We start from the raw sequence: 24,010 nt of genomic DNA, 5'->3' as shown, positions 1-24,010 counted from the left end.
TGCATAATGCGCTCCAAGAAGTCAAGAAGTCCATTGTATGTACATAATTTATTTAAATTTATTTGTTTTGTTGCCTTGCAAATTTTCCAGAGCAATAAGTATGCTGTTTGTCATCTCCATCAGATGCCGACAATAAATTCTTTTTGATATTTGTTTGTAAGCAAAAAGTCAAATGAGGGGTCAAATATGTAACATGGTTTTATTTGTTTTAATAGAAAAAGTTTTATTCACATTAATGAAGCAATCAAAGATTTAAAGAGGTCTCTAACGGATTGCTATTAAATAAATATTATAATTGTCATATTTAAACTGAAATGACTCGTTTACTTTTTTATGATTATCCTCGAAGGTTCTGCATCTTTGGCATGGTGCGCAAATATTTTTATTTAATTCTTGTTGCGTGAAAATTCCACGGGAATCCGCAAGAAAAAAACAAGAAGCGACAAAAATGCTTTGCATATATACACTTGTTGTTGTTTCTATTTTCCGTTTGTTTTGCGGCATTTTTGTGAGCGAGAAAACCAAGGAATTTGCATAACAAAGTGAAGGAAGGCTCTCGCGGGGTGCAAAGGGAATGCTGGTGAAGGGCAGCGGGGGGATGCTGACATACAGACACACAAACAACAACAACATAAAAAGCAAACAAAATATTACTAAAAAATAAAAAAAACAGAGGGACAAAGAGAGAGCGTAATAGAATGAAAGGAGAGCAGTTGTTATTTTTGGCACAGGAAGAGGAAGAGGACGAGGGAAAGAGAGAGGGGACATGTTTACTTTGGCCAGGTTAATGCACCGCAGATTAACAACAATTAAGATGCGAGCAAGCGAGAGGCAAGAGGTGCGGAAGGCAAAGAGCACACCAAGAGAGAGAGATGCTTACAGACCGAAAAGAGATAGAGCACACGTACCTTTGTCTGTTAGGGGACGCAAAGTGGGGAACTCCTGTTGCTCCTGCCGATGGATTTTCCCGTATCCAATGCCGCGGCTGCCGTTGCCGCTGGCGCGAGGTCCGCTGTTGTTGCTGCTGCATCTTTCCACGGCGACCAACAACAACAGCAACAACACCCACGAATTCGAATTCGCTGTCGCCGGCATTTTGCCGCTGGCCGCTCTCCTCTGACACTCACACACACTACTCTTCTCTGTATTGCTGTTGTTGTTGTTGTCGCTGTTGTTTCAGCCTTCCGTTTTGTTTTCCTTTTACACAAAAACACAACAACGCAACACACACACAGATGCGCTCACTCACACACACACCAACACACGCGCGAACCGAGGGTGGCAAAAGAAATCACAAGCCAGGTAACTATTTTTTTATTTTTACTCAGATTTCCATTGAAACATGCATTTTATTTGTTTACTTTTTCGAAACGCATCGCGCGCTAAGAATTCGCTGCATAAGTACACCACACTTATTTACATCCACAAGCCGCATGCCGCAAAACTTTGATTTATTTGACCGTTAAAAACAAATAGTAACTCATTGTTTTCGTTTTTTTTATGCCGGCTGTTTACTCGAACATTTTTTTAGTATTTGTACGTAGCAGCGCGGCCAAACCGCTCGTTTCAAAATATGTTTTTTAGACTTTCTTTAAGAATCGGTCCGCATACAAACGAACGGTACGGCAAAAAAACAACTTGTGCGGAGATTTTGGAGCAGTGAGACCAGTCCCGTAAAAGATTTCAAATCTCATTTGCAGTTTTCTCTTTTACCCACATTGGCGCCTTAGTCACACAATTAACAGAAATGTTAAGGAGTGAACAACCCACCACTTATTTTACCCGTTTAACCGATTTAAACCGTTTTAATAAATATAGCATTTTGAATGTTGCTGCATGTCAGTTAGAAAGGCATAAAAATTTTTTGTTATTAAAAAGAAAATCAGAGTATAATATTAAACTTTATATTTTCCACCATTCAAGCTCCAAAAAATCTGCTAAATTTATTTCTGGATCAAGCTAACTAATTGTGCATTATAGGTAACAGGTCTAAAACCTTTTAACATAGCTCTGTTAAGGTGGCAATGCTTTCTATCCTTTTTTAGCCACAAATCAAACAGCCGGCAGTTGTCAAAATATTTTGATTTTTCAAATTGCCTCGAATTTTAGTTTAAATCTAAAAATAGTAGCCAAATTTAAAGACTAAAAAACTCAATAAGCCCAAAATGTTTCGACAACCAAGGGTAAGTTTTTGCAATTCCACAATAACCAGATTGCATAATGCAATTGAATGCATTTTTCTCATATATCTATTTATATTTTGGCAATGGCTAGTTGACTATGGATATTTCGCGATGGATATTCATGCCGTGGAGTCGCTCGGCATCGAATATAGGTAATCCTCCTCCTCCGCCACTGGCCAGCACTTTTGAGGATGTTATTGTGGACTACGAGGATCCGGACTATCTTCCATTGCCAGAGTATCCTGTACGTCCCAATGAGCCGTTAAATATCCGGAAGCAACGGTGGGTATAATATTTGATCTTAGAAAACTACCAATCACTTACATATCCCCCCTTTCAGACTGTTGTACCAGTCCCGCAAGCGTGGAATGCTCGAAAACGATCTTCTCCTGAGCACCTTTGCCGCCAAGTACCTTCAGAATTTCAATGCCGAGCAGACTGCTCTGTACGATCAGTTGATTAACGGGGTCAGTAATGATTGGGACATCTACTACTGGGCTACCGATGTGAAGCCCACGCCGAAAGAGTACGACACGGAGATCATGGGGCTGTTGAAGGAGCACGTAAAGAATGCCGAGCGGGTCTCACGACTTCGCCAGCCGGATCTCAATGCTTAGTTTCCCCTGACCTTATTTCATTTTAAATAACTTAGATGTCTGCACGACTATAGTTATGATCCAGGAGATCATTGTTTTTATTAGAGAAGGATAAGAATATCCCTAATATTAAAAAAGGCAAGTCCTTAAGTTTCACTTTTTAAACTACGCAACCAAAAAACTATATAGTAATCCTGATTTCTAGTCTTAAAACCATGCATATTTATTATTAAAAAAGCTTAAAGCCATAGAACAATTTTAAACTAACACCTTTCGAAAACCTTGTACAGCGTGGGTAGATTGGTAAGTTCGAATATCTGATCCTTGAGACGTGGTGGTGGCAGAAGATACTTCTTAAAGGCTGGAAATAAAACGTGTTCCATGGTCCATCTCGGATGTCCCGCAGCCAAGCCTTCCTGCCAGTCCAACTGCGAATAAAATCGAGCTGTTTCCCTGCAGAAATTCTCGAAACAACGAGCTTCCTGCTCCCAATCCACTTCGGTGGCCAAGCGGAGCAAGTAGACTGGCAAATGAGACACACTAGGTCGGTGCTGAGGTACCAGACTTGGGAGAGACTCGAGCATTCCCTCCTCTGAGATCCGCAGACCAAAATATTCTCGCATGATAGGCGCCTTTTTAAGAAGGATTTCAGCAGCACTGGCCGCTAGTTCAGTTTTATCGCCATCCTCGGGTGTCCAGCCAGCAGCTTCACTGTCCAGCGACAGCATCAGGAGCTCCGTGACAGACAGTGGCGGATTTAGTTTGATCTCTGAACAGTTTTGAAACTCGTAGATCAGTCGCTGATAGAAGAGTTCCTCACTAAAAGAGCGGGTATTGCAGAGAAAAAGACGAGTTTCATGCTGGAACAATGCTCGCCGCTCGTCCACACAGCCCACATAGACCAGGTTCTTGAGTATGCCTCTGAGCTGAACGCTGCATTGCCTCTCCGATCGCTTTCTCATGTCTAGCACGCTGCTTAGTCGTACTTCTCGGCATTTCTTGACAGCTGTGACACGAAAACTTTCCTCTGGCAGAGGTTGAGTCTCCTGAGAGGAACTCGGGGACACACCTGGTTCACTTTTCACCACTGGCACTAAGAACTTATCCAGCTTTTGCTCATTGGAATCGGTGCGAACCAGTTCCTTGGGGTAGATGCGCTGCGTTTTATCCGCCGACTGGGTTTCATCCAGATCTGGAGCTCCTGGTAGGCGCAACTGTTTGTAAAAAGACCTTGTGGAATTGCTTCCCAGAAGACGAGCTTCTACCTGCTCTTTGAGCCGCTCTATAATCTCATCCTGGTAAAGGAAATGCACTTCGTGCTTGGTGGGATGGACATTCACATCTAGATTTTGGGGTGGCAAGGTAAGGCTCATGTAGACAAAGGGATGATGACCACGCGGCAGGTAAGTGGCATATACAGAGTCCACAGCGGTCTTCAGAGCTTGAAAATCTAATTAGTAATCTTAGAAGCTCATAGCTAACAATCACTTACCTGGCGACTCCACCAGGCGCTGGTTGATGAACAGCAGCATCTGGCTCTTTTTCGCCGAGTAGTTGACTTGAGTGATCAGACAGTCGGCCTCGAACTTGAACATCTCATCCCGGTGGCTAAACTCTAGGAGCTCCTTGGCAATGGCTGCCCCGTATATAATACGAATGTTCTCGGACCGGGAACTGGCCGTTGGAGTTCTCAAAGCGGGTTGTGCCTCGCCCTGCTTGCGGAGGGTAAAGCCCACACGAGGATTGTGGATAGCGTACCTAGCCAGAACATCAGACAGTCGTTGAAACTCTTCGGCCGGTGAACGGAGTGCTTGTCTCCTTTGTGGCATATTATAGAACAGATCTTCGATGGAGATGATGGTTCCTTGATTTCCCGCACACGGTTTCGGCTGATCCTGGAGCTTCCCATCCGCATAGTTGGCCTTATAGCCGCATTTCTCTTTTGCTGTCTTGGTCTGGATGCTAAGGTGCGCCACATGACTGATGCTGGCCAGGGCTTCACCTCTGAATCCAAATGTGGCTATCTGCGCCAAGTCCTCAAAGCGGGACAACTTGGAGGTTGTGAAGCGCTCGCAAACGATGGACAGATCCTCACGACGTATTCCAGTACCATTATCTTGGATCTGAAGTAACTTCAGTCCACCGGCTTTGACCTGAACTTGAATGTGACTTGACTGAGCATCCAAACTATTCTCAAGTAGCTCTTTTAAGGCGTTGGCGGGTCGCTGGATAATCTCCCCGGCAGCAATCCGATTAACCACCACCTCATCCAATTTCCGGATAACCCCGGGCTCCAAACACACCGACATGGCGCGAAATCCTCGCAGGTAAACAAAGAATTAATGTGACCGTACGGTTGAGCGGGAATATCTCAACAGTAAGAAATTTGGCGGAAATTTTGAATTATTAAAATGTTTTCAAATCAACAAAACTCCTACAATTGATAACAACTTCTTTATTAAATGGTTAATAAAAATAATACATGTCAATGTTGTTACATTTGTTGCGTTTAAGACTAACATTATATGTGTGGGTTTCGACATTAACTTCAATTTATATGTCTTAATATTCTCTTTTTAATGTTCAGGTAATTCTCTGAGTTTCAGGTAACATTTGATAAATATTCATTGCTTTCGAACTTCTATTGTCTTAACATATATATGTATTGTTTATAACATTTGTTAAAGTTATATGTAAGATTTGAGATTACACGATTCACAACAGTCTAATGTCAATAAATCCAGAAAAAACTTGACAAATTTCTATTCATATGAAATTTGAGTTAAACTTAAAAATTGTTTCCAACTACAACTAGTTTGATTTGCGAATGAACAAAGTAAATTCACAGAGTGGTTCGAAAAAACATTAAACTTGATAATGGAAATGTTCTGCCAAAATACTATGAGAACCACTTGCACTTGAGGCAAATGAAAACTGAGATTCCGAGGATAATGGTGGTGTACTTGAAGTAGTTGCGAACCTTTTTCCGCTTTCGCTCGGCTAGGATTTCATTGAAGTCAATGAATAGTGGATTTTGGGTAGGGCTAAATAAACCAAGCTGAAAATATTACAAGGAAAAAATAGTTTAAAAACAAAATAGTAGTTAAAGCTGTTGAAACTCAAAACATACATATTTTACGGTCCTTGTAATTTGATTAAGAACATCGCCGTATCCCTGAAAATTGGTTTTAAGGATGGCCAAATTCGTCTCCGAAGGCTGTCCCATTTTATTTTCTATCTGGTTCCTTAAGACGAATCGCAAAGCCGCCTGAATGACTACCAAGTGCTGCAGGTGATTAGCTGCAATCATCAAAACCTCATAGAAGCTAAAAGGAATTTTATGAATTATCTGGGATTGTCTTAGGTTATATGTCACACGCACTTGTCCATGTCGTCGTCCTTGACTCGGGCTATTGACGAGTTGCACCAATGATGAAGGTGAAAACTGTAGGAAATTTTTTTATTAATATTACATATATATTATTAATATGTTTCATATTCATATAATGGACTCACTCTAGAATTCCTTTCAATATCTTTTGACGGTAGATGGGATACTCGATGCCCACTTCTTGAAGCTTCTGCTCATCCATGATCAGGAACTCGGCCAGCGAGACCCGTGCAATGGCAAAGTACTGAACCATATTACCCACACTGATGGACTGCAGGATACCATTCAGTTCCTGGAAATACTCAGGACAGTCGCTTTTTAGAAAGATGCGTGGAATGTGATCTCTAAGAGTGTTGTAGCCCAGATAATGGGTGGGCACCAGATAAGTCGTGTCTGGATGGGGTAAAATCTCTAGCAGATCGTAGTATCCGTGGCACTCGGCCACTTGGGTGGGCGTGTAACCTTTCTTGTTAGCTATAGTGGCATTAACTCCCGCCTCCACCAGTAGTTTGACCACTTCAACATTATTTTTTTCGATGGCATGAAAGATTGGCGTGCATCCCTGATTATCCACAGCATCGAAGCTGACGTCCTTGATCAGGAGACGAACGACATCAGTAAAGCCATTCCTACAGGCAAACATAAAGGGTGTCATTCCGAATTTATCGGACACATTGACCGCGGCTGAGTGGCGCAGCAGTAAACGAACTATTTTCTCCACTACATATGGATCCTTGCTTTGGCTATCGCATGCCATCATCAATGGCATCACAGAATCCACCTGTTTGTTTACGTTGGCCTTCTTCACTAGCCATTTAACAATTTCGTAGTGACCCTCATGACAGGCAAGCATCAGTAATGTAGGGCCACCTCTTACAGGCTGATCCACTTGGAAGTCAAGTCGTCGCATCTCCTCCTGCATCGTCTGGAGGTCTCCGTCAAGCACAGCATTGTAGAGTTTCTGCTCTGGATGAACATAGGGTGCTGGTTTCGAACGTTTCACCTGAACATAGGAAAAAATAAACTTAGAAGCATTCTATAAATAAGGGAGCACCCAAGAGGACCCACCTCATCCGAGAAGTAGAAACCATCATAGCTGCTGTCCGAGTCGGAATCCTGTGGAGGTCCGTAGTTGCACCTATTGCTCATCTTTCTGGAATTTGGATAAACGCAAAAAAAAAGAGTCCTAGCACATTGTTGTGGCCAAAAGAAGAAAAATGCGAAAGGAAGAAAATAGCAAATCAAAATTAGGGATGGGAAATCCCTTTCTACGAAAGCTTGCATCATCGATTGGCGTCGATAAATTATTGGCGCGCTTTTTAAAAAAAAAAAATAAAGGTAAGAAAAATGAAAACTATCTACAATACAAGATTGAAGGTTATGTGCAAATTTTGCTCGGTAAAAAAGAAAATTATAGTCCTCTTATTCATGGTAATTAAAATCACTGTAATTCCTTAAAGAAGTAAAAATTTTATTTTACAAGTTTACGATTAAACATCGCGTACAACTATATTTTGCAGTTTTACTTCTTTTTGTCCTTTTTGGTGAATCGAGGTCCTCCGAAGTTCTTGCCCTTGTTGAATCTATTCTTTCCTGCCTTATTTGTCAGCTTAACGCTGCTGACCTTCTTCTTGGCAGCGATCTTTGTCATCTTCTTGTGCCGATTGGCCTCGGATCTGAGGAATAAGGCAAGAAGTTAGTACACCATTAAAAAATAAACAAAAATGTCTATGACTTACCTTAAACGTAAGGCCCCACCACGACTGACATCGGTCAAATCGTTAGTGAATGCCGATTGGCTGCCGCGCTTCTTGGGTTTGCCTCCAGACGGACCGCCTCTGTGGACTTCGGTGGCAGCTCCCAGTTTACCTGGGCGCTTGCGCAGCTTGGCCATCTTGGCTCGCACCAGCGACACCTTCTCGATCTCTTTCATTGCTCGCTCCTTGGCCAGCTGTTCGGGCGTCTTCTTTCGGGGTTCTTCCTTCTTCTTCTTGTTTCGCTTTGCCTCGAGCTCCTTGACCGGCGGACCATCTTCTCCATCGCCTCCATACTCTGGTCGCTTCCTCTTTCCAGCTGTTTTGCCCTTGCCCTTTCCACCAGCTGGTTTCTCGTCTCCGGTTGTCAAAGCCAGTCGATCCTTCTCTGCCTCACGCTGCTGCCGTGTCTGGAACCAATCACGTCTTTCGTTGGACTGGCCCAGAAGCTTTCGCTCGGTTTTCGAAAGCTGTTGCTCCGTTTTGGCTAGCTGCCGTTCAGCTTGTTCCTCATCCAGAATGTTTTCTGAAAAGGAAACCACAATAATTATCTGAAAATCCAGAAAATACATTTTAAAAGAACTTACGAATTTCTGGTTCCAGACTTGTGAGCTTATTTCGGTACTTCTCAATGATCTCCGGCGGGATGATACGATTCTTAATAGTACTCTCAGCATTTTTGATAATATCCTTAACAATCTTACGCTCCTTTTCGCCGGCCAATGAAACAGAAATACCAGCACGTCCTGCACGAGCGGTACGACCCACTCGATGAATGTAATGCTCTGTGGTGATGGGCATCACAAAGTTTATGACCGTCTTCACACCCACGATATCAAGACCACGAGCTGCTACATCAGTTGCGATCAACACGTCAATCTGCTCCTCCTTAAACTTTTTGAGTGACTCTAGACGCTGCTGCTGAGTGAGATTTCCGTGCAACTCACCAGCCCGAACTCCCAAAAGACCCAGAAGAATGTGTAGTCTGTGGGCCTGTTTCTTAGTTTGCACAAACACCATGCAGTGATCATGGAAAGTTCGACAAATCAAACTGGCCAAGATGGGCTCCCGATCACCTTCTTTATCCTCACGAATACGGATAAATTCCTGGCGCAGATTAAAGGCCACCTGTTGGTTGTTGTTGACGAACACCTTCACAGGCTTGTCCAACGATACGGCAGCTAGATCCTTGACCTGCTCGCTCATGGTGGCGGAGAATAACATGGTCTGACGTGTTTTGCAGCAAGAGTTTATGATCTCCTTCATCTGTTCAGCGAAGTACTCGTCCAGCATACGATCGGCCTCGTCAAGAATAAGAACCTGATCGAAATTTCACATGTCAATTAATATGAAGTAAAGGAGGGATAATTATAGGTATATAATTTAGAGATCAGCTTGCATTTGCAGCGCAGACACAAGAACCAGATTTTCCTCTTAACTCAGAAAAGAGCTCAGAGCGCAAGGATGGAGAATCATCATATCTAAAGTAGTAAAACCAAATGCTCCGTGGGTTGCTCACCTCAATGGAATCCAAAGTGAAACTGGGAGTGTTTTTAATGTGATCAATAAGACGACCTGGAGTGGCAATGACAATGTCAGGATTCTGCCGCAGTACCGCCTCCTGGGCCTTTACATCCAAACCTCCGATGGCCAAACCCACATCTATGCTTGTGAACTGGCATAGCTGCTTGGTCACTTGATAAACCTGGGCGCCCAGCTCACGAGTGGGGACGAGTACCAGTACCCTGGTGATGGCTTTGTTGTTGAGAGGGCGGTAGAGCAAACGTTCCAGTGTAGGCAACATATAGGCTGCAGTTTTGCCCGTTCCCGTGGCGGCGCAGCCACAGATATCGCGACCCAGGAGAGCAACCGGAATTGTGGAGGCCTGGATAGGCGTGGGATAGATGTAACCAAGGACACCGATGGCTCGCATCAAGGGACGCGACAAATTCATCTGGTAGAATGAGGTAATCTGCTCGTTTCCCTCAATAGTGTCGTCGAACTGCATCTTCTCGCCCTCCTCCTCCTCATCTTCCTCTCCAGCCTTCTTCTTTTTGTTCTTTGACTGTTTCTTCTCTCTTAGCCGAAGGTTGTCATGTTTTAGTTCATCCTCGGAGAGATCTATCTCACTTCCATCGCTCTGCTCAGCGGCCACCGCGTCGGCGCCACCTCTTTTCTGCAGACGGGCAGCGATCTTGTCGTCGGTCTTTGTGCGCGCCTTCCTCTTCACATACTTCATGAGATCGTCCCAAGTGTCCTGATTGTACTCTTTCACAGAGGAAACGAACTCGAAACCCTTTTCAAACTCTGTTACCTTCTTGTGCCTCAGTTTAGTGGGTTGGTACTGCAAAAAAACTCGGGCTCAGTTTTGGTTGCAATTTAAAATAAAGATTTCCCTACCTCCACTTCGGCATCGGAGTCCTCCGATAAGTTCTCCACCTCGGCATCGTCTTCAATGGTGCCTATCAAGTCTAGATTCTTAGTTGCACCCATTTTACCCAGCTAAAAACTATTAAAAATTCCAGCGCGTGTTTACAATTTAAACACGTGTGGCCTGTTAGTGATGAGAGAAACTGTGGTCAAGTCATCGGTTGCAAGTATCGTATGAATGTAATATAATGTTTTATTGAGCAATAGCATTGGCTGTCGATTAAAATTTATTTTTTTATTTAAACTATCTTTATTTTTCAGCAAAATTAACGAGAGATGTTGTAGGTAAACACAAAATTATTTCTTATACGATATTTAATAGGTCATCGTCGAATCGAACTCTACGTGCCGGCAATAACTATAAAATTCTATCATCACTAACTAATCAGCTGTTACCCATCTACAATTTTGTTATGAAATTTATTTAAGTTTCGCATTGAAAATGTTGCGTATACTAACAAAAACAAGAGCCCTTCGGTGAGTTTGTATAAAGATGAGATCACAAAAAACAAGGAAAATAAACTGCTGTTATTGCAGGCAAATTATGCCAGCCACAGGCGCTACTTCACCCGTATCCCGCTTCTATGCTAAGAATCAGGGAGCAACCAGTCCAAAATCGGATGAAGACATGATCAGCAACGAACCCATAAAATTCTTCGGTAGCCAGGCGGCCACTTGGCGCGCCAAGGACACCCGGAGTGGCGGAAGTGATGAGTCCCTGTGGTACCAGCCCTACGTGATCTCCGCCAGTTTGGCCGTATTCCTCCTGTACTTTTGTGCACTGCGCGAGGAGAGCGACATCGATCTACGGCTGGAGGGCAATTTGTACGACCATGTCAGCGGTCTGGAGGAGGTGCAGCTGACGGTAAACTACAAGTACAACAAGGAACATGGATTGGACACCAAAGAGCAGGAGACTCGGCTCAGAGAACTAGGAATAGATCTGCGCCAGTTGGACGCCAAATTGGCCGCACAGTAGTCATAGAATTGGTTAATTATACGTTTTTGTTTCGTTAAGTGAGAAAGTTGGCTTAAATTAAACATTTTAGCAACTGAGGGAAGAACATTTTACAGCTATTTCGTCTTCTTTGTAAAAAAAAAAGATTAGATAATTTTGAAAACCTGGTCTTTTAATAAAATATATTCATATTATTATATATTTTATATTTATTAAATTGTAATTTTTTACACCATATATCTTTAACAATTCTGTAAAATATTAATATATGAATTGCATTTTTGTTTTTCTAACAGTTTTCCAAGTGTGGCCAAATTGCACTCCCAATGGTAATCGGCCCAGCTGATTGCTATCGATACAAACAGCTGAGTTACACTAGCAGGTGTGCACACACTGGGATTCCGATAAGAAACCCGCAGGAAAAGTAGAAAAAGTAAACTTATCCAGACCGCTCTATCCATTATCTGTGCATTTCATGCACACATCCGTTGACATTCAACCGTCTCCACCCCACATAGTAGTTTCCAGTGGCAGGCGAAAGACTCCAGCAGCATGGTAAGTAAACAAAGAAGCCATATCGCACGGGCCCCCGCCCATCAAATGTCTGATTTGCATCCAATCACGCCTTTGCAGAGCTACGATGACGATGACTATCCGGCGGACACGTTCCCCAAGGACTTTGGCTACCGGGCTTACAACCAGGATGGTTTGGAACTGGAGCCCAATGCAACGGGCAGCAGCGAGACAAAACCACGAATTCTGCTAATGGGAATGCGTAGATCCGGAAAGAGCTCCATCCAAAAGGTTGTCTTCCACAAGATGTCACCAAATGAGACGCTGTTTTTGGAGTCCACCAGCAAGATCGTAAAGGACGACATCAACAATTCCAGCTTCGTGCAGTTTCAGATCTGGGACTTTCCCGGTCAGATTGACTTCTTTGAACCGACCTTTGACTCGGACATGATCTTTGGAGGCTGTGGAGCTTTAGTCTTTGTGATCGACGCCAAGGATGACTATAACGAGGCTCTGACCAAGTTTAAGAACACAGTGCTGCAGGCCTACAAGGTGAACCAGCGCATTAAGTTCGAGGTGTTTATACATAAGGTAATATCCATGATTTAAGCGCTTATCGGAAATGATAACCCAGTGACACCTGTTCGTTCACAGGTGGATGGCATCAGCGACGACTCAAAAATGGAATCGCAACGAGACATCCACCAGCGATCGTCGGATGACCTCAGCGAGGCTGGACTCAATCAGATCCACCTGAGTTTCCATCTGACCTCCATATACGATCACTCGATCTTTGAAGCCTTCTCCAAGGTTGTACAGAAGCTTATTCCCCAGCTGCCTACGCTGGAGAACCTGTTGAATATCTTTATACCAGTAAGTTGAGTTTGGTTTTTAGATATAAAAGGACCAATCTAATCATGTAACCTTTGCAGAACTCTGGCATAGAAAAGGCCTTTCTGTTCGATGTTGTTTCCAAGATATACATAGCCACGGATTCCTCGCCCGTCGACATGCAGACCTATGAGCTTTGCTGCGATATGATAGACGTGGTCATTGATCTTTCCAGCATATACAGGCAAGCAAACTATGAGTAATTTAATGTTTTTTTTTTAAACACAGTTGTTCCTTACAGCTCCGAGGAAACCGCGTTTGACAGTGGAAGCTCTAGTCTCATCAAGCTGAACAACAACACGATACTCTACCTGCGGGAGGTTAATAAGTTCCTGGCCCTGGTATGCATCCTGCGCGAGGAGAATTTTAACCGGCAGGGCGTCATCGACTATAATTTTATTTGCTTTCGAGACGCCATTAGCGAGGTATTCGAGCTGCGACTGAAACGCCAAAAGCAGCTTGAAAACAACGACCAGGACGATGATGACCTGGTCGAGGAACAGACGCTGATTCGCCATGGCCATGACGCAGCTGGGATCTCGCGTGCGCAGCCCATCAATTAGGCGTACTCCATCCCCAAGCGGCGAGCCCAATTTTTTCCCCTATTCTAGCTTCTCTGTGGACACATTGATTCCAATTTGTACGTTCTCTTCCGTTATATCTGCTGTTAATTTTGTCTACTGATACGTTAAGTCGCCACTCTCACAGAGCAGCGTAACAAATTGCCCAGCGGTTGAAATTAATGATAATACTACCAATAAATATGTCTATTTTTAAATACAAGTGGGGTTTGTTTTCTTTTTAATATTTTGTTTCGTTGTTCACTTTAACCGCCAAAATCTAGCTGTTTTAGCGAAGCTCAGAGCCGGCTTCCCCCGACTGCGCAACCATTGTAAGCGAAGTTTAGAACCACAACTAGATAAGTGCGTACTAAATCCTAAAATATCGATAGCATAATCGATATTTGCCAACCTCAAAATGAAGGTGGTCATACTGGCGCTCAGCTGGCGGAGTTGTTGTTATTTTTCCATTTCTCCAGCGCGAGGTCCGAAATTTTCGAGCGCAGTGCGAAAACATTTTCCCGGGGGTTAGTTTAAATAATCGCGTCTAGTTTAATTAGCCAATTTTGCGGGGTCGTTTGTGAACCACAAAATACAATTTCAACGCCCAGACGCTAATCGTTAAAACAAACAACAATAAATTAAAAGCGGAGATAAAAAAGAAAGAGAACCCTGGAAAGTGGTTAATGTGTGTGTATTTGGCGAGCAGTGGCGGAGCACTGAAAAAACCAGTTAGTTGGCAGTGAAAGAGATTCAATAACGTGTTGGGTGGAAGAAAAAAGAAGAACAAATACCAAATTGTTTTGAGTGCGCGAGGCGACGACAAACAACTGGTCCGCGGTACGAAATAAAAAAACGTCCGCTTTCCTTGCTTATTAGCGGTGCTTTTCTCGGGCCCACGATCCAAAGTCAACTGGAAATCGGCGATACCTAAACCGGGCTATATCTATTACCCAGCAAATTAATATACATCCATACATATACATATAATATATGTGGGCAAGTGCATCATCATCAGCATCTTAATCAAATAGCAGGTGCGTACTGTTTGCAACTTTCGACATTACTTTCGTCTGATCGGGTCTTTCGCCTCTATCTTTCTATCTCTCTCTGGTGCGTGGTGTCTACTATATCTTGCTATATACAAACACATATCATTATTTTTCGGTTATTTGTTAACAATAACCCTACGTGGTGGAGCATCTTTGGCATTCATTCAGTCGGCTCCTCATTCATTTGCCTAACACACAAACGTTTTTTTTTCAAGCCAACAAACAAATAAAGTGAAAGGTGGCGGCACGCGTTTTACCATCTTTTTTACTTTTTTTTTTGGCAGCAAGGAAAGCGAAATCGTTCTTAGTCATCGGGATTTTCAGGGGGGTTGAAGGAGGGGCAAGTCTAGGAGGAGTCTTTCCGGCTGGCAACAGGCAAAATAATGTCAATGAAAAACAATTGATTATTCGTTGCACTTCCACTTTTTGATTTTTTCCCAGACTTTCATTGAGTTATCAGAAATTTCAGGGATGAAAATCACAGTTAACCTTCCCTAAAAACAAAACCCGGATTGGATAATACTTTGTATACTTCGAAATTGGAAGGATACATTTCTATTCTTAGCAAAAAAGACGAAAATTTATAAATTGAAAAGCGACGTTTATGTTATTATAATTCAATCAATTAAAAGAGCAAACGACTTATTTAGTAAACATTAATGCCTATTAACTTTAGAAATCTAGAAGCAGAAACTACGCCCGACAACCGGCAAGATACACCGCTGTTGACCCACGTTTATATCGATTTTTGCAGCAGCTGGAGGCGGCTTAATCATTAGTTTTGTACCACGACAAGTGTTTCGTGCACCACACCCACTTATGTCAGTGGGATAAGAGCAAGCGGAAATGATTTCATAGACCGAAACCCACCCCGAAAAATGAAAACAGACCATGTTGAAAGGCGCGTTGCCATGTTTTATGGCCATTGCCTGCCCCAAGTCGCTTTTCCTCGTTTTTCTTTCGCTTTCATGTGTTGAGGTTAGGTCTCCCTGAAATCCATCTGATTTTTCGGGGTGCCGGCTTCTTTGCGTCGTCGCAAATGTAGAAATGTTGGATTTCGGGGAGTGCAAATAGTATGCTTTTCGTTTTCATCGAAATTTCACGGCCGAATTGATTTTTCCAACATAACCATTACAAAATGCTTCGCAGAAATGAAGATAATAAAAGCACCTTTTCATTTTCGCAGTCAGCACGCACATCGAGATAATTATTACCGCTCATTGCCGTTTTCCCTCTTACAAAACTACATTGTTAATGCGACCAGCACGTGCGTTTACGCATTTGTGTTTTCCGTTTTTTAGTTTTCCTCTGGCCATCTAAATTCTCAGCTGCCCCACCAAAATAAACGGGGGGAGACCAAAAGACGCAACCATGACCAAAGAAATTCAAAACTTAAGCAATTTGTAGGCAAATTAAGGTGTTAACTAACCGTGAAGTTGGTCAGTGGGAAAGCCCAACGATGATGCTCTAACTTAAAGCTTTTACAGAGTGAAAAATATGTGCGTCTATTATAGATGTACGTAGAAGTTCTAAGGGAAAACTAAAAGTGATTACTTTTCTTTAAAACTTTATCTTTTAATGTAATCGAATTGATTTCTTGACATAGATTACATATTCGAAGGTATTTTCCCCCGTGTAGTTTAGCCAGACGAGCAGCTCGGAAATTGTTTGATCGATTCGATTCCTTCGTCTGCTTCCGCTTTCTGCCTATCGGCTGGTGCCTTTTGCCCGGTTATCCGCCACTTGCTAACAGTTGTTTTCGTACGTGAGCAGATACTCACTGACAGATACTCAGATACTTTTCTCTATGGATGTGATGCATTGTTGTCCACTCAACGCTCTCCGTTCTCCGTTCTCTATTCGCCGAACTCCAGCTCTCCAAGCGGAAGCAACTCCATTTATGTAAATTGCTTGCGTGACATTTCAATGCGACCGGGCGCTTTATGAAAAGCTGAAGCGGAATGGGTCGAAACGGGACGGGATGAGGAGGAGTATCATCAAAGAATCGGCTTCATTGTTGGACCCGCAGATCTCGAAGCCAGGGTTGCCAGCCCATCTAACTGCGACGCCTCGTCATGCCAACAGCCGAGAGTCGCCAATCAGTTTAACTGTGCTTTTTTTATGGCCGTACTTTTCGCTTTTTTACGCGCACATGTGCAATATCATTGAACTAACGTTTTTCCAATCAGTATGGGCTGATATACTTGGCAGTAGTGTGAATGAATCTGCAGGTTTTCCATCTGCATGATGTATTAATTAACAGCTGTAATTATCCATAGTTTCTTAGTGGTTTTGAAGTTGTTAATATGGGATGTGGTACAGTATTCTCTCATTTTTCCATAGGGAATAGTAGAAAAATTTGCATTTTAGATTATAAGTAGTAAACAGTACTTATTATTTAAATTTATAACACCCTGGAAATCCGATTTAGATGCTCCTTATTTGAAAACACTTAAAGAAATATTGCTGTGGTAATATCATAAAATAAAGTGATTGCAATTCATTTTTTCTATAAGCATGCGATGATCACACATTTGGCACTTCCCGTTTCAATTTTCCCGAATTTCCGTTCCGATTTCATCTCCATAATTTGTGAACTGGTGAAATAGGCACTAAAACAAAAACTGAAAAAAAAAACACAATACAACCTTTTAGATTACCATTTTTCGAGATATGTTACAAAAAGATAAAACCTCATATTTGGGTTTATATTGTCGGGCTGCGTAAACTTGGCCCAAAACAAACTTTGCCACGGGTTTTCGGCTTTAATTCGTTTGCTTAATTTGCTTTTTTCGTGGTAGCAGTTCAGCGAGGTGAAACGGTTAAATGTTTTCAAAACTGCCCCACTGTTTTCCATTCCTTTCTCCTCAATGTGCAGAAAGAGAGAGAGGTACTCTCCTATATGGCTTTGCGTGTGTTCATTGTTTTATTTCGGTTTGCCCGCCCCTCCGGTGTGTGTGCATTATGCTAACTAGACCCTAATGTCGGTGCCCGGGTGTTTTCCGAGTGCTCCACATTAGCGTACCTCGCTCATATAATATGCCCCATAAAGGGCCATTCGATATATATTTAAGCCAGGGCTGCGATTCCACGTACTCCCAAGTTCATTGCACTGGATCGTAGCCCCAACCAATTGCACAAAGCAACGACTTTATGTCGGGACCCTCTATGGGTATAAAAACCAAAAACCGATCCAAAAAAGCGACCATAGCAAATGGAAAATGTCAGCAATTTATGAATAATGTAGTGAAAAATACAGGAACCACAGAAAAACGTGATCAGTAAAGGCCACAAAAAGCAGTGCATAAATAATACTTATTATCGGGCAGGGCGAAAACGACATTTAAAGTTTTAGTTTCGCCCACAGACAATCTGAACCGTCGGTGCAAAGCTTATTCCGCGTAGTAAAATGGATATTCGCCTATAGCCAGTATGTTTCCATCTGCCAACTGATACTTCTGTTTGTCTGAAACCAAACCTAACCGCCCGATGTCACTGTTTATTTATGCACTAGCATCTATACACAGGGAAAAGTTTTCGATTTTAAGATACTTACAAAAGATACTTTTTTAAGGGATGAATAAAGGAAAGTTTTAAAAACATTTCTATAAATTTGTATATTTCTATAAATATATAATCAATAACCCTTAAAAAACTTTAAATATGATTATTTAAATCTGCTATTGTTTAGTTTTTTCTGTGCATATTTCTCTTCACTTCCATTAGCTATGGCAGCTCAATTTTCTGCTTGTCTCCCGTGCCTTTGCCCACAAAATGTTGACTTTTCGAATTAAGTTTCACCGTTAGCAAAGATCAGGCGGATTCTCGCCTTTCGGCAGCGTTGCCGGCAAATTTCGCATTCAGTCGAAAAAATTGACCTAGTCAACGAAATGAGAGATCCGCGATTTTTTTTGAGAGAGCGAAACTAGTTTTTAGAGCTTTTAGAGAGCTTTGCCAGAGCTTTTGAACTCTCTTTATAAAGAGAAAGATCTCTTAGGTTCTCAAACTAGTTTCTCTTTGCATCTTTTGTTTTTGGCATTGGGTACTTCGTGGTTTTGTTGATACTATAAAGTTTATAGTATAAACATTGGAAATAACTATACCCAACCTTTGGGATCCCAAGGTTTACTAACAATACAATTAAAATCTAGACTTTGGGGATGAAAGTTGAACTCAGATATATTTATAAAGAGCAGAATAAAACAAAACTAAGTACAAGGTGCAACTGCCAGGTAAAGCTTTGAATAAATGTATTTAAATCAAAGTTCAGCTTAAAATGGTGGCCAACGCTCACCTTTCTCCTCACTTTTCCCCTAGAATTACGAATAATATTAAGTAGGCACTTAGTTGCTTACAAACTTACGCAAACAAACAACGAAGTGGTTGTTTGACAGTGCCATAATGAGTAAAAACAAGTGCAACTGGTTGATAATAAGAAATTAATGATGTAAAGGGTGAATTGAAAATGAAAAACCCTTGACTTGTAAAATCTTATCGTTTAAGGTTTTCAGTTTCCATTGCGGTTTTTGTGGCATGTTAAAGCATAACAAAAAACAAATCAGTGAATCATAGGGCATTACATTTTATTACTTTAATAAAATGTGTCAGCATGTGGCTTTTAAATAATATTTAAACGCAATTATTCATACTTTTTATTATATTAAAGTTTAAAGATAGATTGTTCTTCTTATAGAAAGAATTTAGTAGCAATACTTTTAAGATATTTAATCACATTCGCCCAATTCGCATCTTAAGATTAATTAATCCATAGGCTTTAATTATCAGATAATCCTCCATCAAGCCAACTTTTTGATATCAAAATGATTGTGAATATATGCTCGGGAGAACTTTATAACACCCCTGGTGAGGGCATAAAAAACTTGGCGACCCAAAATAGTGCCACTCACTATCCGTTTCCCCACGCGCGTGTCGATCGTGCAATGGTGTGTGTTTATATATTTTGTCACGTAATATGTATGTATTCTCATGCCTTTGTTTTGCTGTAACAAAAACAAAGAGTCACTAATAAAATAGAGAAAATATTAACAGAACTCTTCTAAGGCTAACTCGTACTCCCCTTGCAAGTTTAAGTACTTTTCTCATTAGTATAGCAACAAATAGTTATAGCTATGCCCGATCCGTTGGTGTAAACAATCTCACATATTGTTGTTTACACATTCGCTATCGTTATTTTTAAGTGCAATTTTTTCTGTAATTTGACAAAAGCCATGTGCACTTGTTGTTGCCGCCTGTTGTTGTTTACAGCAAATTAAAGCCAAAGCTCTTTTACATATCCATCCCACAACATTCTGAACGTCGAGCCCACCACTTGCGACCAATGGCAGCCAAGTAAACAAGCTGCGGGCAAAGCAAAACAACACCATCAGCCGGCAACGCGGAAGCAAATTTGTTTACGTCTTATCCAAGCAGTAATTAAAGATCGAAAAAATATCTTAGGGAGCCCATATCGGAGTAGTCTTAGCTATATCTATGACTGCCCACTCTTTATTTTTGTTGTTTTTGAATTGGGAAAAGGCCTTATGAATTTATAACTAGCCAGTAAAAATTGCTAAAAACTGGCCAGATATAAATGAGTTACTTATTTTAAAATATAATAATAATTTATAAAAAAAAGAGTATTAATATCAGGTATAAATGTGTCTTAAACTTTGACTTTATATATTATAACTTAAAAGTCTGCGCATTTAATTTTGTCATAAACAAAAGTCATAAAAAGACCATTCAGACTGCCATTAAAAAGTTAAACTTAACAAATTTTCAACAGAAGAAAGATATATCTGCAATACAAAAAGCTGATAAAAAGTAAATAATACATATAATAAATCAAGCATAAACTTATGGTTAAAAAAACCAATAATTGCCCTCTCCACATCCATAAGTTGGAAACAAAAACCAAGTTGATTAAACGAAGAAATAGCTGAAATGTCAACACTGCCCTCAAGCTAATGACCCTGGATGTTATAATTTACGATAACTTTTGGGCGGGTTTTTATATATGTAAAAAATATATCTGTTTTTTGCTAACAACTTGTAGCTAAGGCGGACTTTTTTTTCGGATGAGAAGACATTCGCTCGCACCGGTTTTTGGCTTTTCGAAGGGGGCCTGCCCTCTTAGCCGGCTTCCGTCTTTGGGGGCACATGAAATTCTATGCTCCACCTAAACTGCGTAGTTCGTTCAGCCGGTGCCATATAGTGCCATATAGTATCTGCCGATGTATGTCGCACACTCGTGTGTGTTTGTCTCACTATACTATGAAATAGTATTCTTGGTCTGTTAGGGCGCGAGCAACTCACACGCGCTCTCAACTATTTCGACCTTGATGGGACTAGCGGCATTATCTGTCCATTCGCTGTTGTTTTCTTGCTTGTTATGACACTCTGAATATATTACATTGTAGAACCTGATATACATATATATATATATACGGGAATGGAGATACATATAAATGAAGGGGCTCGTCTGATGTTGTTTTTCTCGATTTGGATGAATGTAATATGTTTTGCTTTGAAGCTGAGAGAAACCAGTTATCGTCCATTCACTGAAACGAAAAACTGTTTTGCAACTTTAATTAAAAGCTTAAAATATATTATTATTCGCAAACTATTAAATAGTTTAATAAAACCAAACCTTGCGAAATTGTGGTTCGGAATCTAAAATCTTAACATTACCATACCATAGAAATTGGGTTTATGTATGTATATTCATGTCAGCATATCAATCAAAGGAAGCCTGTACATTTCTTTAGGCCCTTTTACTTAAACGACTTCTCTGATTTCATCAAAATTTTAGTGTGTAAATGCAATTCATCAGACCTAACATTAAAACCAAATCAAGCCCTGTGTCCAGCGTCATTTGCCTCATGTACGTACAAATTACCGAAGATGCGAAAGGTTTATGAACTACAGCTTTTCTCCGGCGGAAATGCATTAAAGTTACATATTTATACTTATACATGGTGGAGTAGGGATGGACATTATAGTGGCCACCTTCGTTCGATGGTTCAGTTCAAATTGACGGACTGCTTCGGACGGACGTTCGAAGGGAAAGCGGAAACTGTGCGATAAACCCTCGGTTGTTCCACCCGTATCTTTTGCCGAGGCTCTTATCTTGTGGAGTTGTCTTATCGGGCATATAGTCAATCTTATCGCCAGCACCAGAAAGTCGAGGGAAAAAACGTAGTGAGAAGCAGCCAGCTCAGTGTGACAAAAATTGGCTGGAATTCGATGTGTTTTGCCGCAGCGAGTCGATATTATGCTGCTTTAAGTAGGGTAATAATTAATCAATTGATTACCAAGTTGACTAAATAGTAATTAGTGAGAGTGTTTATGTTGTTTTAAGACCCCACTTAAGAACTTTTCATAAAGTACAAGAGCCTGACACGTGTCTAACCTCAAAAAGAAAAAAAAAAGACATTCGATAATGTGCGAGTAACTTACATTTTAAGCATAGACCGGTGATAAGGTGTAACCAGATAGGTTGATATCGTACTAACTTTAATTTCAATCTGGCTAGATCGATTTCTGATTCATAATTTCATAGAAATGGCCTTGGTATTTCCACTTCCCGTTTTGCAATTTACGACCGATTTGAACCGACAAACCGATTAGATAAACCCGTAGCCTGGTTGTGGGTTATACTTTACAGTGTTAACTCTGTGCTCACACATATGTATACTACACATCCATCCCCCAATTAATCGCCACTAACTCATCCACCAATGACTAAGTCTAAGTCTAAACAACTGCCACAAAAACTAACTAAACGCAACGCCTAACACCGAGTGTAAACGCCTAATCGCAAGAGCATCCCCATTTCTTCTACGCACACAGATCAGGATCAAGAGCAAGGTAACAGGCACAGGACTCATCCAGCAGCACTACATGTTCCACAATTAGAGGTCCTTCTTCAAATCCAAGGATTAATTAAGTACTATTGCAACTATCATGCCGCTCTTCGCCAGAAAATCGCCCAAGCAAGGACCCACTGCGGATAATGTTTCCCAGTTCGGCAGTCGATCCTCCATGAATTCCGGATCCTCGCAAGGCAGCCACATCAGCAATAACAACAATAACAACAGCACTCCTGAAAAGACAAAGCCACCATTGGTCTTCCATTGCCAACTTGCCCACGGCAGTCCCACGGGTCTCATCCATGACTTCTCCAGCGTCCGAGAACTGTACCAGAAGATTGCCGAGTGCTTCGATATATCCGAGAAGGACATTCTTTTCTGCACTCTCAACTCGCACAAGGTGGACATGACGCGTCTACTGGGCGGTCAGATTGGCCTGGATGACTTCATCTTTGCCCATCGCAAGGGCAGGCCCAAGGAGATCGAGATTGTGAAGTCACAAGATGCTCTGGGACTGACGATCACGGACAATGGAGCCGGCTATGCCTTCATCAAGCGGATTAAGGAGGACTCGATTATCGATCGCATCGAACACATCTGCGTGGGCGATCACATCGAGAAACTCAATGGGCAGAATATGGTGGGCAAAAGGCACTACGAGGTGGCACGCATGCTGAAAGATATAGCTACCGGCGAGACCTTTACCCTGCGCCTGGTTGAGCCGGTAAGGAGCGGATTCCAGGGCATCGGACCGCGCAGCCAGTCGAGGGCGTCGGGATCCGCTGGCGGAAAGAACTATGGCAGCGGCAAGGAGACACTCCGATTCAAGGCCAATGGCAATGCCCAAATCGAACCCCAGTTCGATGAGGCGACAGTGGCCGGTATCGAGGCCATCAACAACCTGCTGGAGTCCTTCATGGGCATCAACGATACGGAACTGGCGTCCCAGATTTGGGATTTGGGCGATCAAAAGTCCAACTCGATGGATTTTGCCGAGGCCATTGACAACTCGGATCTGGAGTCCTTCGGCTTCACGGATGACTTCATCATCGAGCTGTGGGGTGCCATAACGGATGCCCGTCGCAAGTCCACGACCAGTCCCAAGTAATTGGGCTTCCATAGCCAGAGTTCGGGACGCATTTCAGTTTGCCCGTTTATTGGGGTCCAATAAAAGCATTGAGATGAGGAGTTGTTTTTAGTAATTGCTATTATCTACTATCTGAATATGTTTTGTTTTAGAGCCTAGTAATATTTACCATATATCATGCTACAATCCCATATACAAACATATGTCGTCTGCCTTTGCCAATTATTTAGTTATTTGTATTCTTCACGGTAACCTATTTATTATATATATATGTATATCTATATATATATACATATATGTATTTTTTCGTTCTGATGGACGGGAGGATGTGTTGAGGCATCCATACTATACATTTTTGGTACAATTTGTTCGATGTACATACTTATAACTATATTTCTTTAGTTTTATCATTTAAACAATACAAATATATTTAAATTATTTAAATCATATCTATGATTTTGATTATTTGTTTTTATTTTGATTGTTGTTATCTGTTTTGGTAAGTTTGTTTATTTACTCGGGTCTTAAATTATGATTTTATTGGTAAATACGTACTGTTAGTTTGTCGTGGGCGATGTTATCTTTTGTTGGCACCGATCGTATGGCACTAGAAAAATATTCCACAGTCCCCAAAAACTGTGACGAATTGTTTGGCTGTTTTTCTCTTTGAGATTTTATTGTTTTTCTACCATTTGTCGAGCATATTTTGGCCATGGATCATTTG

At 41.6% G+C, this 24,010-nt stretch overlaps 8 protein-coding genes across 12 annotated transcripts in view; 4 read left to right on the top strand and 4 right to left on the bottom strand.

The window, feature by feature from the left end:
* The window catches only part of LOC108105407 (low-density lipoprotein receptor-related protein 1B), a 55,530-nt gene extending 53,903 nt beyond the window's left edge, over window positions 1-1,627 (bottom strand). For all 3 annotated transcript variants that reach the window (XM_041817621.1, XM_041817622.1, XM_041817623.1), the window contains exon 1: window positions 909-1,627. In XM_041817621.1, coding sequence (XP_041673555.1) covers window positions 909-1,095 — 187 coding nt within the window. In that variant the 5' untranslated portion in view covers window positions 1,096-1,627. The remainder of the gene's footprint in view (window positions 1-908) is intronic.
* Window positions 1,628-2,045: 418 nt separating this feature from the next.
* On the top strand, window positions 2,046-3,042 carry LOC108109288 (succinate dehydrogenase assembly factor 2-A, mitochondrial). Its single transcript, XM_017217781.1, has 3 exons — window positions 2,046-2,183; window positions 2,275-2,465; window positions 2,524-3,042. The coding sequence occupies exons 1-3, from the start codon at window positions 2,166-2,168 to the stop codon at window positions 2,798-2,800; spliced, it is 486 nt and encodes a 161-aa protein (XP_017073270.1). The 5' UTR covers window positions 2,046-2,165; the 3' UTR covers window positions 2,801-3,042.
* Window positions 2,978-5,093, bottom strand: LOC108109287 (DNA mismatch repair protein Mlh1). Its single transcript, XM_017217780.1, has 2 exons — window positions 4,272-5,093; window positions 2,978-4,220 (listed from the first exon to the last, which is right to left on the bottom strand). Exons 1-2 carry the CDS (start codon window positions 5,086-5,088, stop codon window positions 3,043-3,045), a joined length of 1,995 nt encoding a protein of 664 aa, XP_017073269.1. The 5' UTR covers window positions 5,089-5,093; the 3' UTR covers window positions 2,978-3,042.
* A 126-nt stretch (window positions 5,094-5,219) lies between these two features.
* LOC108109002 lies at window positions 5,220-7,436 on the bottom strand. Its single transcript, XM_017217270.2, has 5 exons — window positions 7,239-7,436; window positions 6,296-7,173; window positions 6,162-6,224; window positions 5,910-6,105; window positions 5,220-5,837 (listed from the first exon to the last, which is right to left on the bottom strand). The coding sequence occupies exons 1-5, from the start codon at window positions 7,317-7,319 to the stop codon at window positions 5,679-5,681; spliced, it is 1,377 nt and encodes a 458-aa protein (XP_017072759.1). The 5' UTR covers window positions 7,320-7,436; the 3' UTR covers window positions 5,220-5,678.
* Window positions 7,437-7,620: 184 nt separating this feature from the next.
* On the bottom strand, window positions 7,621-10,479 carry LOC108108997 (probable ATP-dependent RNA helicase DDX27). The gene is made up of 5 exons (XM_017217263.1): window positions 10,325-10,479; window positions 9,444-10,268; window positions 8,512-9,244; window positions 7,910-8,450; window positions 7,621-7,846 (listed from the first exon to the last, which is right to left on the bottom strand). Exons 1-5 carry the CDS (start codon window positions 10,415-10,417, stop codon window positions 7,693-7,695), a joined length of 2,346 nt encoding a protein of 781 aa, XP_017072752.1. The 5' UTR covers window positions 10,418-10,479; the 3' UTR covers window positions 7,621-7,692.
* Window positions 10,480-10,722: 243 nt separating this feature from the next.
* LOC108109009 lies at window positions 10,723-11,506 on the top strand. The gene is made up of 2 exons (XM_017217280.1): window positions 10,723-10,831; window positions 10,892-11,506. Exons 1-2 carry the CDS (start codon window positions 10,797-10,799, stop codon window positions 11,331-11,333), a joined length of 477 nt encoding a protein of 158 aa, XP_017072769.1. The 5' UTR covers window positions 10,723-10,796; the 3' UTR covers window positions 11,334-11,506.
* A 171-nt stretch (window positions 11,507-11,677) lies between these two features.
* LOC108109003 (ras-related GTP-binding protein C) lies at window positions 11,678-13,499 on the top strand. Its single transcript, XM_017217271.1, has 5 exons — window positions 11,678-11,867; window positions 11,946-12,416; window positions 12,480-12,698; window positions 12,758-12,900; window positions 12,958-13,499. Exons 1-5 carry the CDS (start codon window positions 11,865-11,867, stop codon window positions 13,277-13,279), a joined length of 1,158 nt encoding a protein of 385 aa, XP_017072760.1. The 5' UTR covers window positions 11,678-11,864; the 3' UTR covers window positions 13,280-13,499.
* Window positions 13,500-21,085: 7,586 nt separating this feature from the next.
* LOC108109005 (PDZ domain-containing protein GIPC3) lies at window positions 21,086-23,733 on the top strand. 3 transcript variants are annotated; one of them, XM_017217275.2, is made up of 2 exons: window positions 21,086-21,211; window positions 22,180-23,733. In XM_017217275.2, exon 2 carries the CDS (start codon window positions 22,294-22,296, stop codon window positions 23,305-23,307), a length of 1,014 nt encoding a protein of 337 aa, XP_017072764.1. In that variant the 5' UTR covers window positions 21,086-21,211; window positions 22,180-22,293; the 3' UTR covers window positions 23,308-23,733. The 3 variants fall into 3 exon arrangements, with proteins under 3 accessions (XP_017072764.1, XP_017072765.1, XP_017072763.1); XM_017217276.2 differs by lacking the exon at window positions 21,086-21,211 and adding an exon at window positions 21,358-21,613; XM_017217274.2 differs by lacking the exon at window positions 21,086-21,211 and adding an exon at window positions 21,358-21,618.
* The last annotated feature ends 277 nt before the right edge of the window (window positions 23,734-24,010 follow it).

Source organism: Drosophila eugracilis, unplaced genomic scaffold, assembly GCF_018153835.1.
Source record: "Drosophila eugracilis isolate 14026-0451.02 unplaced genomic scaffold, ASM1815383v1 contig_1765, whole genome shotgun sequence".
Taxonomy (NCBI): Eukaryota; Metazoa; Arthropoda; class Insecta; order Diptera; family Drosophilidae; genus Drosophila; species Drosophila eugracilis.
The sequence above is the reverse complement of the archived record's forward strand: the minus strand, read 5'-3'. Positions and strand labels throughout refer to the sequence as shown.

Excerpts from the sequence above, each read along its gene's own strand:
- LOC108109288 (XM_017217781.1), top strand. Across the intron at positions 2,466-2,523 it reads TTAAATATCCGGAAGCAACG|ACTGTTGTACCAGTCCCGCA; the intron begins GTGGGTATAATA and ends CCCCCCTTTCAG.
- LOC108108997 (XM_017217263.1), bottom strand. The coding sequence starts at position 10,417 with ATGGGTGCAACTAAGAATCTAGACTTGATAGGCACCATTGAAGACGAT. Across the intron at positions 8,451-8,511 it reads AAGTCTGGAACCAGAAATTC|AAAACATTCTGGATGAGGAA; the intron begins GTAAGTTCTTTT and ends TTTCCTTTTCAG. Across the intron at positions 7,847-7,909 it reads GGTGGGGCCTTACGTTTAAG|ATCCGAGGCCAATCGGCACA; the intron begins GTAAGTCATAGA and ends CTTATTCCTCAG.
- LOC108109003 (XM_017217271.1), top strand. Across the intron at positions 12,417-12,479 it reads TCGAGGTGTTTATACATAAG|GTGGATGGCATCAGCGACGA; the intron begins GTAATATCCATG and ends GTTCGTTCACAG. Across the intron at positions 12,901-12,957 it reads GATCTTTCCAGCATATACAG|CTCCGAGGAAACCGCGTTTG; the intron begins GCAAGCAAACTA and ends TGTTCCTTACAG.
- LOC108109005 (XM_017217275.2), top strand. The coding sequence starts at position 22,294 with ATGCCGCTCTTCGCCAGAAAATCGCCCAAGCAAGGACCCACTGCGGAT.
- LOC108109002 (XM_017217270.2), bottom strand. The coding sequence starts at position 7,319 with ATGAGCAATAGGTGCAACTACGGACCTCCACAGGATTCCGACTCGGAC. Across the intron at positions 6,225-6,295 it reads ATATTGAAAGGAATTCTAGA|TTTTCACCTTCATCATTGGT; the intron begins GTGAGTCCATTA and ends AATTTCCTACAG. Across the intron at positions 5,838-5,909 it reads TTACAAGGACCGTAAAATAT|CTTGGTTTATTTAGCCCTAC; the intron begins GTATGTTTTGAG and ends TAATATTTTCAG.
- LOC108109287 (XM_017217780.1), bottom strand. The coding sequence starts at position 5,088 with ATGTCGGTGTGTTTGGAGCCCGGGGTTATCCGGAAATTGGATGAGGTG. Across the intron at positions 4,221-4,271 it reads GCGCCTGGTGGAGTCGCCAG|CTCTGAAGACCGCTGTGGAC; the intron begins GTAAGTGATTGT and ends TAGATTTTCAAG.
- LOC108109009 (XM_017217280.1), top strand. The coding sequence starts at position 10,797 with ATGTTGCGTATACTAACAAAAACAAGAGCCCTTCG. Across the intron at positions 10,832-10,891 it reads ACAAAAACAAGAGCCCTTCG|GCAAATTATGCCAGCCACAG; the intron begins GTGAGTTTGTAT and ends CTGTTATTGCAG.